The following is a 17,764-nucleotide window of genomic DNA, read 5'->3' as shown; positions in this document are numbered from 1 at the left end:
TGTTTTCTTCAATTAGATCTTGCATTAGAACCTGGGCTGCACACTGCTGGAAATGTAGAATTTAATTAATGCAATTTATAAATTGAATGGAAGTGAGTTATTTTAGGATCTCCTTCTCCCTTTACATTTTAGGGAGCAGTTAAGAAGTGTGATGTGTGAGCACATACAGATCTAAGAGTTTTTCGAATCTCAGGGAAGGCTACAGACCTCAATAGTGAATACATTTAGCAGTGTCTCTTTGCATCAATAGATCAAAGTGGTTTAATTAGAAATGTAACTAAAGAGGAGGTAGTAAAAATCCTGTTGAAATCCAGACTTCTTTAGCTTTTTAAGTTATGCATTGTAGCAAAGAAGGACTTCTTCAGCTATTTTACAGCCTCAACCAGGGGCAATTAATATAACCTCACCACCATTGCCATCCAAAAGCAATTATAATAATGCAACACTTCTCTTGCACTGCTTCAATTTATAAAAGTTGACTTGGAAGTAGAAAATTAAGTTTGTCCCAGACATTACTAAAGTCTATTCTTCTTTTATCCGTTTTTGTGGATATTTTTCATTTCAAATATTTCAACCAGATTGTTGACCAGAGCTGCTTATAGGGAGCATACAACTCCCTTGTTGCAACAGCTCTATTGGCACAATTAAAAGTTTGTTTGCTTTCACATTGACTGCCTGCTCAATTTTAAATGGTTGTAACCTGTCCTAGAACCTACAGGTGAATGAAGGGTAATACATTTAATAATAGTAATAACAAAAATCATTCATTTCTCCCCTTCTAGGTCAACCTTCTCAGTGAGTCCAATTGTGTGGATGACATACTGCGGGTAAGTTGAAATGTTTCCATCTGATACCACTTGAAAACCTGTGGAGTGGGGGCAGCTGATACTGTTGTGGACTTAGATCTGGTACAAATTTCTGTTCATGCATGAAGGTTACTGGGTGATTTTGAGCCCAATCCATCTCCCTCAGACTAATCTAATGGGTTGGGAGGGAAGTAAAAATAAACAAATACATCAAATTGAAGTCACTGCTAGTCCTACTCAGGGTAGACCGATTCAAATTATTTTGCATGACTAACTTAGGTCCATTAATTTCAATGGGTTTACAGTGGTACCTTGGTTTAAGCACACAATTGGTTCCGGGGAGCCATTTACTCCCCGAAATGTACTTAAATGGAGCAGTGTTTCTGTGCATGCACGAAGCGCCAATAGAGCGCTTCTGCGCATGCATGCACTGTGGAACCCGGAAGTAAACACTTCCAGGTCCGCGGAGTACTCAAACCGAGAGTACTTAAACCACAGCGGATGTTAACTGAGGTATGACTGTACTTTTAGGGTGACTAGCATTGGATGCAACCATTGAGCTCTATGGAAGAAAGGTGGCGTGCGCATCCTGCATACTAAAAGCAAACTCATTCTGCTGTGTATCCTCATGTAGCTAAAACACAGTTGGGGGGAGGAGAAAAGCAAGCAGGAGGGGGGGGCGATCAGGCAGGATTTTTCCCTTGTGTCCCCAGCCTCTGTTTTGTGTGACATCTTGCGTAATAAAGGGTTATTGAGTTGTTGAAACGTGCTCACTATTTTGTGACATTTTGCATGGTCCTAGGAATGGTATTACCCAACTGTGTATTTTGGAAAATCAGCATGGACAAAAAGTGTTTTTGGATAATAACGATGTATATACCATGATCATGTCCTAGAGGAAAGTCCATCTTCTCCATCATAAGAGATTGCAAGGGAAGATGTCCATACATTCTCCATTCCATTCCACTAAATCTCCTACTTGGGAAGTCTCAGTTGAAATCTAGTGTAGGAACATTTATGGCAGTGATGGGGAACCTTTAGACCTCCAGTTGTTGCTGAACCTTTCAGCCCCCAAATATTGATGGCATATTATCCCTTGCCATTGGCTATGGTTGCTGGGGCTGATGGGAGTTGTAGTTCAGCAACCTCCGGAGAGTCAGAGGTTCCCCACACCCGTTCTACTGTGCTCAGCAATCTATCCAGCCCAACACCAAACACACATTTCAACAAATTTAAGCCAGCCCAAAGAACCATTTACTACCCCCACATAGAGGCCTCTGGGGAAATATTTTCCACAATGGCTCCCCCAGGTGGAGGCTACAACACTTAGAGACACCACATGTATACTGAGCATCATCAAAAAAAAGTATTTATGTCACTTCAGAAAACTCTAAAGAACATAAGGCACGCCTGCTGGATCAAAGCAATGCCCCATCTTTTCCAGCATCCTGTTCTCACAGTGGCCACCCAAGAACATTGGGGAGCCAGCAAGCTAAGCATGAGCGCAATGGCATTCCTCCCCACTTGTGATTCCTAGCAACTGATATTCAGAGGCATGCTGCCTGTGACAGGGGAAATATAACATAGCCTTCATCCTTTGGTAGCCATCAATAGACTTATCCTCCTGCCTACTGTGGGAGCAAGTTCCATAGTTTGACTATTCAGTGTGTGAAGGAGTACTTTCTTCTATCTATCCTTGATCTTCCAGTGTTTAACTTCATAGGATGCCTATAAGTTCTAATGTTATAACAAAGGGAGAAGACATTTTTCTCTATCTTTCTCCATGCCATGTATAGACCTTTCCATCCAGTGCAAAAGATCCACATGTTAAATATTGTGCTCACACCTTTGCCATCCAGTATGGAGAAACAGTTCCAATGAGAGTGGATGAGGCTGTGAAGTGAAAGGCGATTGTTGATTGTGGACTTCCTCTTGGTCTGTTTGCTGGAGATTAGATGATGTTGGCTGTTTAATGATAATTTGTTCTGATTTGTTTGTTGGAGAGGTTAGACAATGTTTCACCAGAGCAAGTGTTCTCTCACACTTTCCATGGCATTTCCCTGCCACTTTCCTTATTGCAAAAGGTCCGATCTGGACCACCAATCCACTACAATTGCACAACCTGAATTTGTTGGTGTGTGATTGGACCCCATGTCAAAACAGCTGCAGTCTGGGAGCTCCCCGAGTGTCTCAACAGATACCCACTCCAAGAACAGCACTACTCTAAGTTAGGAACACACATTCAGCTTTTGAACACTTGAACAAATAGCTGGACAGGTGTGATATTAATTAAAAGCTCTGTAGTCTTGAGCAAAAACAAAACCTGCCTATAATTAGAGTAAAATGACTTGAGTTAAATGAACAAAAGGCTGTAATTTATTCTCTCTTCTCTCCTTCTGATGACTGGATTCAATCTAATGACATTGGAGAATATGTAAATTGATCAGCAGGTGAAAATGCCCTTGACTGAGTAAATTATATGCGGTATTACCTTTCTCGTAGCATTTGAAAAAGCGCTAATCGACTTAATATGTACCAGCCATAGCTGAGGTGACTTGTTCACAAAGCAAAATTAGCCCACTAATAGGTTTATCCCAACATCCCCACCTAACTTGTCACCCTATTCATTGTTTCCTCTTCTGACTTATATTAAAAAAAGAGATGCTGGAAAACTGCATAAGATGAGGGTGCTGATTGCATTTTGAAACACACCGGCACAGTGTCTAGCAGGGCTGCTCACAAGCTATTTCAATATTTTCTTGTAGAATCCAGAGGTTTTGCTGGGAAGAGGTTGGGTAGGGGGGCAGGAGAGAAGATGATCTGAATTTCAAGTGACTTTACGGACGTCATTGGGCCTGGGAACAGCAAGCCACCCAGCATAGTAAATCATGCAAGCCTGTCAAATGTAGGAACACCTTGGGAAGGATGTGATGTCAAATATCAGTAACTTAGCAACCTAGCCCTTTTGCTGTCTGAAGAATGAGTAAGAATGGGCACTTTCCAACAGAGGAGTAGATAAATCAACCCATATGCCAGGAGCAGCCAGGGCTACAGACGGGAAACTTCAGGTCTTTGCACTACTGCCTTGCATGGTGCAAGTCGGAGAGAATGAGAGTCCTGTATTGTGATGTCCAATTGGTCCATGGCATTTGGAAGGACTATATGGGCATCATGGTCAGGGCGGGGGGGGGGGTTCCTCGATCTCCAATGTCCCGGGCTCCTCACCTTGTCTCTACCTAAGGCTTAGCAGCACCAGTGCTGGGGAGAACTCTTGAGCAAATATTTTTAGAGCAAGAAGGGAGATGGTGTCAGTTCCTGGCGCTCTAGGGCAGCTGTCAAGGACTCAGGGCCCTGAAAGGGTCAACTGACAATGCCTGTCTTGGGCTGTCATTACACAGCACTTTGATAAGCACCATAACAGCAAGGCCTGGCAGTTAAATCCTCATCACCACCATGCCCCAGAGCAAGATAGACACTCTTGGGCAGGTTGATACATTTAAATAGCAGCAGCAAGTCTTAGGTGCTCTTGGGAGGGTTGCTGCTGCTGCTGTTGCTGCTGCCTCTGTCCTATGATCAGGGAAGCCCACAAAAGGGGACCTCAAGAGCTGAAGGAGCCCCTAAGGAAGCTCCTGCCATGTTGGGGGGCAAAGGTCCAGAAGCAAAGGAAAGTGAAGCAGCATAGCGACACTGTGACTCTGCATGCATAATCTGTACTTTGTGCTTCACTGTATATCATCTTTAGCAATTTCTATCTCATAATTTTTTACCACATTGTCTATCTTAACTAAACATCACTTGCATGTAGAGATCCCCAATACACCCCCCAATAAATCACACTTCACACAGAAATTAAGTTTAAGGTTTTTGGCATAAGTTTGGCCACAACTTTATTTAAATTCAAAATGTGAGTGGTTGCTTAGGCATTGGTTCCATACATACATCTGTCTCTAAGACAGAACTAACTGACTTCCCCGCTTCCTGAAGTCAGTGCGTGGAAAGCATTTGGGGGATAGAATGGAGCCGGAGGGCTGGCCCTTCACCTCTCCGCCAAATGCTCCCAGGGGCTCTTGCGTGGCCCTAGCCCCTTGTCGGGGGTACGGACAAAAGCATTTCGAGCCCCTGGATTCCTTTAACAGAATTCAGCTGTGCAGCAACAGCATTGGAGGGGCCGGCACAGCCAGTCCTGGCCCCTCCACCAACCAACAGCATTGGATGGGCCGGCACAGCCAGTCCTGGCCCCTCCACCAACCAACAGCATTGGAGGGACTGGCACAACCAATCCTGGCCCCTTTCACCAACCAATAGCATTGGAGGGACTGGCACAACCAATCCTGGCCCCTCCACCAACCAACAGCATTGGAGGGACCGGCACAACCAATCCTGATCCCTCCACCAACCAATTTATTAACCAATGCCTAACCGCAACCTTACAAGTTACCAGGCCCCTGCCCCAAAAGCAGACGACCCCATGACAGGCATAGCAAGGTCAAACACAACAGCCTAATTAAAGGGAGGGTGATCCAAAGCTCGCAGCAAAAGGGAAAGAGAAAGCCCACGCTGTGAGCAAGGAATATAAAACCAGTGGGCAGTCCCCAATATTGCAACATACAAATCTTCCCAACAACTCGCATCCACCAATTGCAGCCCAATTGCAGCCCTGGTCATCTAAATGATCCCACCCAACAGGAGGGATAGCCCCCACCGCAACTCGGGCTTTCCATGAAGGGGAACCCGCTTTATTACATTTTCTATTTAATGTATTTCTATTATTATTTCCAAACCTACTAAACATTATTTCTACTCCTACAGCCTATTACAGCTTCCAAATATAATCCTTAATAACCAATATTGCAATATTTTTTAAAATATACTTTGAATTTCTTCCAATCTTCTTCCACCATCTCTTCTCCATGGTCGTCCAGTCTCCCGGTCAGTTTGGCAAGTTCCATAAAGTCCATCATCTTCATTTGCCATTCTTCCACGGTTGGTAATTCTTGTATCTTCCAGTTCTTCGCTATCAAAATTCTTGCTGCTGTTGTGGTATACAAAAAGAAAGTAACATCCTTTCTGGGAATTTCTTCCCCTAGTAGTGAAAAGGCTTCTGGCTTTTCGAATAAATGTGTTTTTCAACACCTTTTTCAACTCAGTATAAATCTTTTCCCAGAAGTCTTTTACTTTGGGGCACGTCCACCACATATGGTAAAAGGTTCCTTCCACCTCTTTACATTTCCCGCATTTATTATCGTGTGTATGATATATTTTTGCTAACTTGACCAGAGTTAAATACCATCTATACATCATTTTCATCATATTCTCTCTTAATGTTTTACATGCTGTAAATTTAATACCTTTTTTCCACAACCTCTCCCAGTCCTCCAACATAATATTGTGCCCCACATCCTTAGCCCACTCATTCATTACAGATTTCACCTGTTCATCTTTCGTGTGCCACTCAAGCAATAAATTGTACATCCTGGAAATATTTTTTTGGTTTTGGCTCTAACAATTCCGTCTCCAATTTGCATTTCTCTGATTGAAAACCTATTTTCTTATCCATTTTAAACACCTCATTAATCTGATAAAATTGTAACCAATCCATTTTCTTTCAACTGTTCATATGATTTAAGCTTAAATTGGTATCCTTCTTCCAACAAAATATCTTTATATTTCAACTACTAGGTTTAGTGAATTTCTGCTGCTGGCTTTGTGTTGCTCTGAAATTAATATGTGTTTGTTAGGATCGCTCACCTTTCGCGGTGGGTGGCATTGTGGCCGGGCATCTGGGCCACTGTAGTGACCCAGCTCAGGGGTGGGGATTGATGTCCCCTCTGCGTCTGCCCCTGCCGCATGACCCCTGCCCGGCCAATCTTTGCTAGCAGGGGGAGTGGCTGTGGGTAATTTAGACCACGGCACGGCTGGGGGCTTTCCTCTCTTGCCTCCTCGACGGATCTCCCTACCCACACACCCTCTTTTTAAAGCTTTGTTATGACATAACCTTGCTATGGACAAATGTCAGCTGCCTTGTTAGGGCTGGGTAGGAATTTTTCCATTTGGTTTTCGCCTACCTAGTAGCAATCATCACAACTTTGTAAGGTTAGGCATTGGGTAAACCTTTTTTAAATGGAGGGGAGGTTGTAGCCTCCACCTGTCACTCCTCATTAAGGGTATCCTGTTAAAGGGATCCGGGGGGGGGTGGATCCTGGCCCAAACCTGGACATGGGCTAGGGCCATGCCATGTCCCCAACGGGGACCCCTCAGGGTGCTCTTATTTGATTTAAGTCATAGGGTTCCCTCTGTGGGTGGTTTACCCTTAGTGTCAATCTTTGCAGATAGGCAGGAGTCAAGATATAGCCTGGCTTTACCCAATGCCAAAACCAAACAGCTCACATCTGCAACCAATAAAGTTATGACCTGTTTTAGCCCATAATCCTAAACATTCGTGTCGGTGTGTTTATTATTCAGTGGGGTACTGCATGGCACGGGGCCTAGGCACACAATTAGATTTCTTGCCCCAGAGTTCAGGGGTGATGGGATATATAGTCCAGCAACATATTCTCCTTCCCTGTGCTGTTGGCTTGAGACTTCTGCCTGGCTGCCTGGCTGCCTCGGAAAATATGTTTTATTGTTTGTGCAGAAAGGAGACAGAATTAATGGAAGGCATGACCTGTCAATGTCAGGGATGGGGAGTCTGTAATACTCTGGATGTTGTTGGACTCCAACTCCCATCAGCCTCACTGAGCAAGGCCAGTAGTTATCAGGTGTGGTGAAAGTTGTAGTCCAACCATGTGTGGGGCACCAGGTCCACCAATTCTCCATCCAAGATGTAGATGTTCTTGGAGGGGAAAGTAGGGTTATATCCATCATTAGTCCTACTCAGAACAAACCCACTGAAATTAATAAACATGGCTAACATAGACCCATTAATTTCAGTGGGTTTTCTCTGAATAGGACTCGGCTGAGTACAACCCCTTGTCTTAAGAGGTAATTTTTCCTAACATCCCAGTCTCTATGGGTTTATTTGAGTAATCTTCTCTTGTGGGCTGGGTGAGGCAAGGACTGGAGTGTCTAGCTTGGCATTTTTTGTGCTGCAAGAAGATTCCCTGACACAGGAAAATTGCCCTTTGGCCGCATCTCCCTTGTTTTACATATGCCGCATGTTCCCAGCTGTGCAATAATTAGACGTTGAGGGGGATGGAATCTGTCCCAGAAAATTTATATTCTGTGTCAAACACTAATCATTTGTACAGGTGTGGAGATGATGATGATGCAGAGCTTAAGACAATGGAGCATCAGGGTCACCAAGTAGATCTCAGTGAGGCATCATAAATCTGGCCCAGTTTCATTTGCTTGGCAATATTTTCGATATCCCCAATATGTTAGACAAATCAGCAGTGGAAGTTGAGATGTAAAGGGTAGTAAAAGTCCACATCAAGACTGGCTCAGCTTCTTTGCATGGAAGAGAGAAAAGAGAGAGAGAATTTGGAATGCAATCCTGTGGCCCCTAAAATGTATCTTAGAGGCACCTCACTTGCTTTTTGAGCCTTTGAACTGGAGATGCTGAGGATTGAACCTGTGACCTTTCTAGCAACACCCCTACATATTCTACAGCATGTACTTCCAGACTGAAGTTGCTAGAGAGAGGTTTGTTTCCCCCCTTTTAAGCATTTGATTTTTGGTCAACAGTCCCTCAGTCAAAAGACATATAAATTAACTAGAGACCTCTGTTTTCTGTTCCTTTATCAGCTTTGGGCCAAGAGTTCCTGTATATAAAGTCTAAGCCCAGAAGCAAAGAAATTTTACAAGGAGCAATACATTTAAAGATGGATGTTAGCTGGCAAGCCACGTGTGGTCTGCACATCATACAGAGCAGATGCTTTTAAAAACTAACTGAAACTGTGTGGTGATGCCTGTCAGCAATGGGGAATGCTCTTATCCCCAACAAAAATTAGGGATTTGTCAGAAAAGTATTGTTTTCTATAACTGAGTATTTTGGGGACACATTTGTCTTGACTTCCTGGTTCAAGATTCCTTGCCAGTTTTTCTTTTAATAGGAACACTTCTTCATCACTGTGGATAGCATTCCATCCTTGCATTGCTTATTGACAGAACATACTCTGCAAGCTGGTTGGCAAAACTCATAGGCCCACTAGCTATTGGTTTAAAATAGCATGAGACCAGACCTAGAGTCAATAACACCTTTGATGTTATGTTTCTCCTGAAGGCATGAGTGTGGGGAATTGACTGGAGAGAAGAGAATATGCCCACTCATGTTGTTGTTGTTATTGTTGTTGTTAGAAGAATATCTGATAAACTGTTGAGCAGCCACACTGAGATCCCTACACCAAGCGTTTACTGTTCTTCTTGTTCCAAAGATAACAAAGTCTGTTGACTAGAACTCAGTCAGCAAGTGTGCTCAGATGGAAAATGGTAACCCTTGTGGTATTGGGAACCAGACTGGCCCAGAATGAACATGTGGCAAATACAGGACAGATTTAAATATGGCAGCTAGAATTTTCAAGCAATGAACAATGACTGGAACCACATGTTTGGCATGAATTCTACTTTTTGTAAAGTTTGGCAAGAGAGGTACAGGGACTTAGGCATTTTTTTCCAGCTCAAGGGCCACATTCCCTTCCAAGCAATATCCTAAGGGCCACATGCCAGTAGTGGGTGGTGCCAAAGGCAAAAGTAGGCGGAGCAACTACACATTTGTACAGTGGAACCTCGGTTTATGAACACCTCGGTTTACGAATTTTCAGTTTACGAATGCCGCGGACCCATCTGGAATGGATTAATTCACTTTCCATTACTTTCAATGGGAAAGTTCACTTCAGTTTATGAACGCTTCAGTTTATGAACAGACTTCTGGAACCAATTACACCCATGCTTCGGGTTAAGTACGCTTCAGGTTGAGTACTCCGCGGACCCGTCTGGAACGGATTAATCCACTTTCCATTACTTTCAATGGGAAAGTTCGCTTCAGTTTATGAACGCGTCAGTTTATGAACAGACTTCCGGAACCAATTGTGTTCATAAACCGAGGTACCACTGTACAATAGGCTAGTTACTACACAAATTACTGGATCCTACTGTCTTCTAACCTGTGTTGACCACATTGACAGATGAGTGGGGCTTAAAACTGCTAGTCATCTGATGTCGTCATGATGTCAGCTGAAGCATTTTCCTTTGCCTGTGTGGTTTGAAATCAAACCATATGGCCAAAGGAATCGTTTCCTGTGGGTTTTGCTGTAAGCACTGGTCAGCTGATCAGTGCTTACCTCACTTCTTTATCTGTCCCATAGAATGTCAGGGTAGGGCAAGTGGGTGGGACTTGGAGAAAACAGCCTCATAGGCCAAATTAGAAGGGCCTTCTAGGCATGATCTAGGCATGCACTTGAAACATCTTTGAAGGCAGTGTGCCCTAAGAAACAGGAAATGTGATACTGTAGGAAGCCCTCTTAAGATCCCTTGAAGCACAGGTGCACTGCTCAGATGTAAACCTGGAGCTGCCTGCCACTTTTTCTCTTTTCCCGGCTTTCAAGTAACGACAGAAAGTGAGCAGCACTCTTGAGTTGCTCACTGGAGGCCTCTCTCCAAGAAAGTAGTAATCATTCTTCCTTATTTCTTTGCCTGAGCAATTCTGCCTTTGTCGCTTTCAAAAAGAAGTTGTCATGATCTCTTCATTACCATTTTTCTTAATGTGATAAGTGAACACTACAAGGAAGTGATTGCATCTGAAAAGCGAGAATAGTTCTCAGAAGCAGCTCTACTGACTGTTGCTCTTTGAAAAGACTTGGGCTGGGGGATTTTGCTAAATGTGTCGTTCTGTCTCCTTTTGCCAGTGTGGAGTTGTCATTTCAGGGCATCTCTCTCTCTCTCTCTCTCTCTCTCTCTCTCTCTCTCTCTCTCTCTCTCTCTCTCTCTCTCTCTCTCTCTCTCTCTCTCTTAGAACATGAACATGAGCTATCCTTGTAAGAAAGAGAAAGAGATTGCTACATTACCAAGTCTAGCCTTTGTATCTCTCCAGCAAAACGAGATCAACAACTCCATTTTGTAATTGCTGGAACTTGATAATAAATTGCATGTTGCACTAGGGGTAGGAGGGGAAAAAACAGTGTTCTTTGGCAGGTTTACTCCAGTTCCGCTTTGTATGATAACTGGTAATTGTCACTGCTTGACACTTGCAGGAGTTATGAATAACATTCACTGCTTAGGGCTAACTAGTGTAGTAATCATGGTTCTTCTGGGTGGTCTTTACATGGGCATCTATCCAGCTTTTTCTGTGCAACCCCCTGATAAACTGTTGCTAATGAACAGCCTGCTAGTGTTTGATTACCAGCTGGAGGCAACAAAGGCAATGCATGTTGTAGTAATAATTAAGATCTGTTCTTTAAAAGAAAGGAAGGAAGAAAAGAAGTCAAGGTTCTCAAAGCTTTCCTGAATTTCTCTGCAACAGTATTTTGTGCCCTCTTGGCTTGTCCTGGCTGAAAAACATAATACTTAAGAGAAGACAGTGAAGGGTTTGTACCTTTGTGTCATTAGTTTAAGAACATAGGACAAGTCCCACTTGATCAGGGTAATGGCCCATGTAGTCCAGCATCTTGTTTTCACAGGCGTCTAAGGGAAGCACACAAGCAGGACCTAAATACAACAACATTCTCCTCACTTGTGATTCCCAACAACTGGTATTCAGAGGAATGATGCATCTGAATGTGGAGGCATAGCATAGCCACCATGACTAGTTGCCACTGATAGCCTTAACCTCCATGAATCTGGGGAAGCCTCTTTTAAAGCCATCCAAGTTGGTGGCCACCACTCTCTCCTGTGGGAATGAGATCCATAGCTTAACTATGTAGTAGTGAAATATTTTTTTTTCTGTCCTGTTCCAACATTTCATGAGTTCTGGTGTTATGAGAGACGGAGAAAACTTTCCTCTATCTGTTTCCTCCACTCTGTGCATATTTTTAAACACATTTATCATGTCTCTTATTGCTTGTCTTTTCTCTAAATTAAGAACCCCCCAAATGCTGTGACCTTTTCTCTTAGGTGAGTTTCTCCATCCCCTAGATATTTCTAAAGGTTGTAGCTTTTAGGGAGTAAGGACAAGGAGAACCTTCTTGAGGATTCCCGCATCATTTGTATTTCATAACACCATTGAGAAATTGTGAGCTTGCTCTTGAACACCCTAAGCCGTTTTCTTTTGCCTGAGTATTCCTAGGCTGTTGTTTAGTCGTGTCCGACTCTTCATGACCCCATGGACCAGAGCACTCCAGGCACTCCTGTCTTCCAATTCCTAGGCTAGAATCATTATAACCCACAATGCAGTGTGTGTTGCTATTGCCGGGAGGTAATAGTAATGTGGGATACAATCAGACCATTTTCACCATCATTATTATCATTTCAATTTATTAACCGCCTTTTACCTTAAGGTCCCAAGGTGGGTTGCAACAATTAAAGCACAATATTATTTTTTTAAAAATTTCTTTACCTGTTTTTAGATAGGTCCTGAAAGCATACATCTCATGTGTTAAGAGCCAGGGTAAAGAAGTGCCTCTTCAGCATTTGCCAAAAGTTGTATAAATGAAGGTGCCAGATGTACCTCTGTGTGAAGGGAGTTCCACAACTTAGGGGCTGCCACAGAGAAGGTCCTTTCCTTGTCCACCACACCCTGAGCTTTGGAGGTTGGTGGATCAACCAATGGAGCACTCTCTGTTAATCCTAGCCCCCAATTCGGTCTTGTGGGGAAGGAGGCACTCTTTCAGATATTTGGGGCCTGAGTCATTTAGGGCTTTAAACATAACATGAGCACCTTGAATTGGGCCCAGAAATGAACTGGCAACCTGTGCAGCTGTTTTTAAAACAGGGGTTATATGAGATCTGGAGGGAACCTCAGGCAGTAATCTAACCACTGCATTTTGAACCACTTGAAGTTTCTGAGTCATCTTCTGAGGTACAGTTGCTCCATGCATTCAACCTTCAGGGAGGAAAGGCCAATAAAGAAGGAATGACTTGAACTGGTGCTCACAAAATTAGATTTATTTACAAATATTTATTTGTTACATTTATATCCCTCCTTTCTTAGGAACATAAGGAACATGGGGAAGGGCCATGGCAAAGTGGTACAGCATCTGATATGCAAACAGAATGTCCCAGGTTCAGTCCTCAGCATCTTCAGGTAGGGCTGAGAGAGAACCCCATCTGAAGTCTTGGGGTCATACTCATTGGGGCTCTCTGGTCTCTCTCTGGTCAAAATATGCTGTAGAAATGCATACAAAAATACACAGTTTAGGGGGAAATGCATGGAAAAGCTTACAAAAATGCATTTTATTGAAATAATACATGTAAAATACATACTTTGAGTGGAAATGCACACAATTTAAATGTGAATTCATTATGCATGATATGTTGTGTGTGTGTGTGTGTGTGTGTGTGTGTGTGTGCAGAAAACAGTTCAAAGGAGACCTATAATAGAGCACATATAAAAGTGACACAGAACAGAAATAACCTGAGCCATCCACCCTTTCTCCGGGAAGAACTCCCTCAGCAGAGAATCTGTGGATATAGATCCCTTCGTGCTGCTAGATTCAGTAGTATAAACATTTCATGGAGTGCATTTCATTTCAGAAGCACTGATTTCCAAAGCACCAAAAAGAAACTTCTCTGGTTTCTCTAAAGGACAAAACTAAACTGTCACAGTGCCTGTTTGTGGAATTATTCCTGAAACCATTTAGTTCTACTTTATGCACTAAGCCTCCAAACCACTGGAGTCCGTCACTAATCTGCATCTTTGCAAAAGGCCCAAGATGAGTCCAGCCAAAATCCTCAAGGATTTAAACACATCAATCCCAGCCAGTGGCACATTAGCACTCAATTTAGCACATAGGAGGATTCAGAGCCTGAATTCTCCATTTCCTTGGTTTAATTTTAACTTGCTTCATATAAGCCATGAATGCATTTCATTAAAATGGGATACTAAATTATAAACTCAAGACCATTAGGTAGATGCACAGGGCTGTGTTGTGCTGAAGAGAGCCTTTGCAATGGATTTTTCCATTTGTTTTCCCTGTACAGAAGATCCTGCCAAATTTCTCCAACTTGCTTGCCGCATATATTGCAAACTGGCATACAACAGCTCTTTCTCCATACACTACAACATTTCCTTGTAAGGGAGTAGCTCCACCATCCCCTTATTCATTTTGGTTGCCTCCTCCTCCTCCTCCTCCTCCTCCTCCTCCTCCTCTTTTTTGGTTGCCTTCTTCTGAACCTTTTCCAACCCTACATTATCCTTTTTGAGGTGAGACAACCAGAACTGCACACAATAATTCCAAATGCAGTTGCACCATGATATCAACAGTTTTACAATGGCAACTCTACATTTTTCTTTTGCCAATTGTCTGCGGTCTTTTGAAAGGGCCCAGCATGCTTTGGGTTCTGAATGATCGCAGAATGGCATGAAAAACAACACATGGCTGTCAATTCCGCAAGGTCTCCATAAGGATCTCCAGACAGGGGCAGAAAATGCAGAGTCAATGTTGGGAAGTGGAGGCCTGCTGCTGATGTCCCAAACATTTGCGTCAACCTTGCTCCCATTTGTGCATCAATCTGTTTTGCAACTGTCAGCTAAGTTTTGTATATGGAATTGGAATGGATTACACCGTGAAATGGAAACAGTCTGAACATACATGCATACATACATGCCTTTGGATATTTCCAGCTTTGTCTGACAATTGCAAATTGTAATTACATTCTCTTCTTGGAGCAAAGCCCAAGTGTTGGCTATTTTTAAGGGAAGCCTATGTGGTAGGGTATTTTTGTTTGTTTCTTAATTTGTTTGTACTTCTTGAGATGGATGGAACAAATTATCACATACCCCTTAAAAACCACCCATGCAGAACATGAAGCGATAGGAGAGTTTTGTTTTGTGGAAAGAACCCTGCCAAGTTTTTTAAAAATTTACAGAGGTAAAATTATATGTTACTTAGTATTAGTAGTTCTTAAAAATAAATTAGCTTTCCTTCTCCTGCTCTTTGATGCAGCTTTACATATGTGTTGCTGCTCCATTGGTAAGCTGGAATTTTATGGGTTGCATCTCATGTTAGCCCAACTCAGATAGACCCATTGAAAATAATGGGCATGGCTAATGGGTCTACTATTGAGTATGATTTATGTTTGATACAACCCTATGACTTTTATCCAGTGCAGCGCTGATCAATTTGTTCCATTGGATTTACCCTTGCATACTGGAACTCCACACCCGAGAGATCAGAGGTTTAAAGAGCAGCATGGGATGGTTTGCAAAAAGGCATTCAAACAGCCCCATGCTGCACTCTGAAGCCCTGAGCCTTTAAAGTGCCTGATGTCACTGTGACGTCAGGTGATTGGCATTTGGGAACCCCACTGTCAAATCTGGCCCTCCAGAGGTGAGGAGATAAACATGGAGGCTACCAGCTAGGAAAGGCTCCTCCAATTAGAAGGGTCAAATTGCATAATATACAAATAACACAGCACAGATTTAAGGCAGCTCAGATTCAGCAAAGCGCAATATTGGCAATTATGTCTTCAATTCTGATTTAACTGCTTCCCCCAAAACTCTGAGAAAAAATCCACAGCCCTGATAGCTTTAGGTCATACTCTTAACACCTGAGAAACTTGCAAGTGAGATATGAAGTCAAAGGCAATATCCCTACCCATGTCAAGTAAAACACACCATGTCAAGTAAAACAATGTTTAAATAATTTTTCCAGGAAGGAGTACACTTTGATAAGCTGATACATCCTTAGGGCCAAAGCAACTCTGAAACCAACAAAACCATACTCACTTAACTGCCATTTAATCCCTTTTCTTTCAGTGCATAAACTTTGCACCCTTTCCAATAGCTAACATGACTCTGTAAGTCCAAACCACATGGAAGTAAACCCTGGTTTGATTTTCTGAACTTCCATTACACCCCACTTTAAAACATTTTTGTTACTCCTGTGATGCTCAGAGATTTTTTCAAATCCTTCCTATCTTGGACGTTGAATTCTTCCCACAAATAAGTGAACAAAGAAGCCTTGATTATTCCCTATCAGTGTTTCAGAAGTGTGTATCAGGTCCAGCTGTATTGCTAGCTTAGAACAAGGATGAGTTTCTGTGTTGGGAATAAGTATTTCACTGGAGAAAATGAAGCTGAACATAGAATATTACTCCTTATCCAGTATGGTTGTTCTGAAATCATAACACTGAGGGGTGAAAGCACCTATTCCCCACACAGAGCTATAATCCACTGAGTGATTTAACATACAATCCCTCTTCACAGGGAACTCTCGGAATAGTAGCTCTAGGAGGGAAACAGGGGCCTCCTAACAACACTCAGAATCCTTAATAAACTTCTTTTTGGGAAGCCATGACTGTTTGAAGTGGTATCATAGTACTTTAAATATATTTTAAATGGTCAACGTCTTTGTGAATGCTCATTAAATCATAAGCAAAATAGAAGGCTGTAGCTAACAAAGTTCTACTCACCATAGACCCTTTGGAATTAATGAACTTAAGGTAGCCATGGCAATGAATTTCCGTGGTTCTGCTCTGAGTAGAACTTGCATTGGCTACAACCCAGAGAAAATAGATAGGAGTATAATGTGGACTGCATTCTTCTGATTTTTGTTTGTTCTCTTGCTAGGAGATGACCCATTCCTGGCCTCCACCACTTACTGCTATACACACACCTGGAAAGGCTGAACAGAATAAGTTTCCCATTTCAGGCAAGGCACAGGTAGGTTAAGAGTGGACTTTGAAATGCAGACTGGGCATCAAGACCATAGGTTGATTCATCTGAATTAAATTATGGTATTGGCTACACTGGCATCAGTTCAGCCCTGAACATATTCGACTTAATCATGCATATCAACAATGTTGTCATGAGCCCCATAGAGACATCTTGGAAGGGCTGGCCAGCTACAGAAGAGGGGTGGGGGAAGTTTGAAGAACTGGAGGCCAGTTATCCTGGTGAAGTGTGAAACAGGTGATGTCTGGTCCCAGGAGGTGTTGCAGTTGTCTGGGAAGGAGGTCACAGGCATTGAATCATATCCCAGGGATATAATTGCCATATTGCCAGAAGTGGTACTTTATCAAATCCTGGAATAGCTCAGTCGGTAGAGCATGAGACTATTAATCTCAAGCTCATGGGTGGTGTAGTGTGGTGCAGGGGTGTAGCGAGCCAGTGTGGTATAGTGGTTAAGAGCGGTAAACTCGTAATCTGGGGAACCAGGTTCGCGTCTCCGCTCCTCCACATGCAGCTGCTGGGTGACCTTCGGCTAGTCACACTTCTTTGAAGTCTCTCAGCCCCACTCACCTTACAAAGATGGACCTCTGATGGTGATATCAGAGTATTGGTTGGTTCATATGTCAACGCTGGCAGAAACAAGTGGCTCAGTTGCCTGTTTACTTGCCCAGTCCAAAAAAACACAAAAACCAACAACACAATTTATCATGATCTAACTCATAGGCATAGATACACCTAGCTACCTGATGGTGATCGGAGTGTCCTAGTAGCTCTTAGCACCCTCACGAAACTACAGCTCCCATGATTCTTAGGGGAAGCCATGCTATAACTTTAAATGCATAGTGCAGAAGGGGCCCTAATTGGCTACAATTCAATAGTTTTCTCTGAGTGTACAAATGAACAAATGTTTCTCTCTGGTGCCATTGTTGTTGCAAGAATTACAACTACATAATGTAAGGGGCTTCCTTTGTTTATTAAGGTCACTTTGGTGCCTTAGTCTAAGGAGAAAATACAGGTTTTCCTTCTTAAGTTCTTAACTAATGTTGACATTTTGTGTGCTTTTGTTGTAGGATCCACAGCATCTAACCTCAGGATGTGGAGTTCAAAGTAGGTCTTCCCTGATATTATTTGAAACTATCAAATATCGTTTTCTGCCCGCTATACAGTATCATTAAGACAACAAGTTCAAAATTAA

At 42.7% G+C, this 17,764-nt stretch overlaps 1 protein-coding gene across 4 annotated transcripts in view; it reads left to right on the top strand.

Moving 5' to 3' along the window:
• AFF2 (ALF transcription elongation factor 2) overlaps positions 1 to 17,764 on the top strand; it is a 393,643-nt gene that overhangs the window by 226,489 nt on the left and 149,390 nt on the right. For 3 of the 4 annotated variants that reach the window (XR_009557023.1, XM_035113216.2, XM_035113215.2), the window contains exons 4-7: positions 783 to 827; positions 12,889 to 12,981; positions 16,468 to 16,560; positions 17,640 to 17,676. Coding sequence is in view for 3 of the 4 variants with exons in the window: in XM_035113216.2 (XP_034969107.1) it covers positions 783 to 827; positions 12,889 to 12,981; positions 16,468 to 16,560; positions 17,640 to 17,676 (268 nt within the window). In the remaining variant the exon portion in view is untranslated. The remainder of the gene's footprint in view (positions 1 to 782; positions 828 to 12,888; positions 12,982 to 16,467; positions 16,561 to 17,639; positions 17,677 to 17,764) is intronic. The other variant, XM_060270428.1, reaches the window with a different exon arrangement.

This window comes from Zootoca vivipara, chromosome Z, assembly GCF_963506605.1.
Source record: "Zootoca vivipara chromosome Z, rZooViv1.1, whole genome shotgun sequence".
Taxonomy (NCBI): Eukaryota; Metazoa; Chordata; class Lepidosauria; order Squamata; family Lacertidae; genus Zootoca; species Zootoca vivipara.
This window is presented reverse-complemented; position numbering and strand designations above follow the sequence as displayed.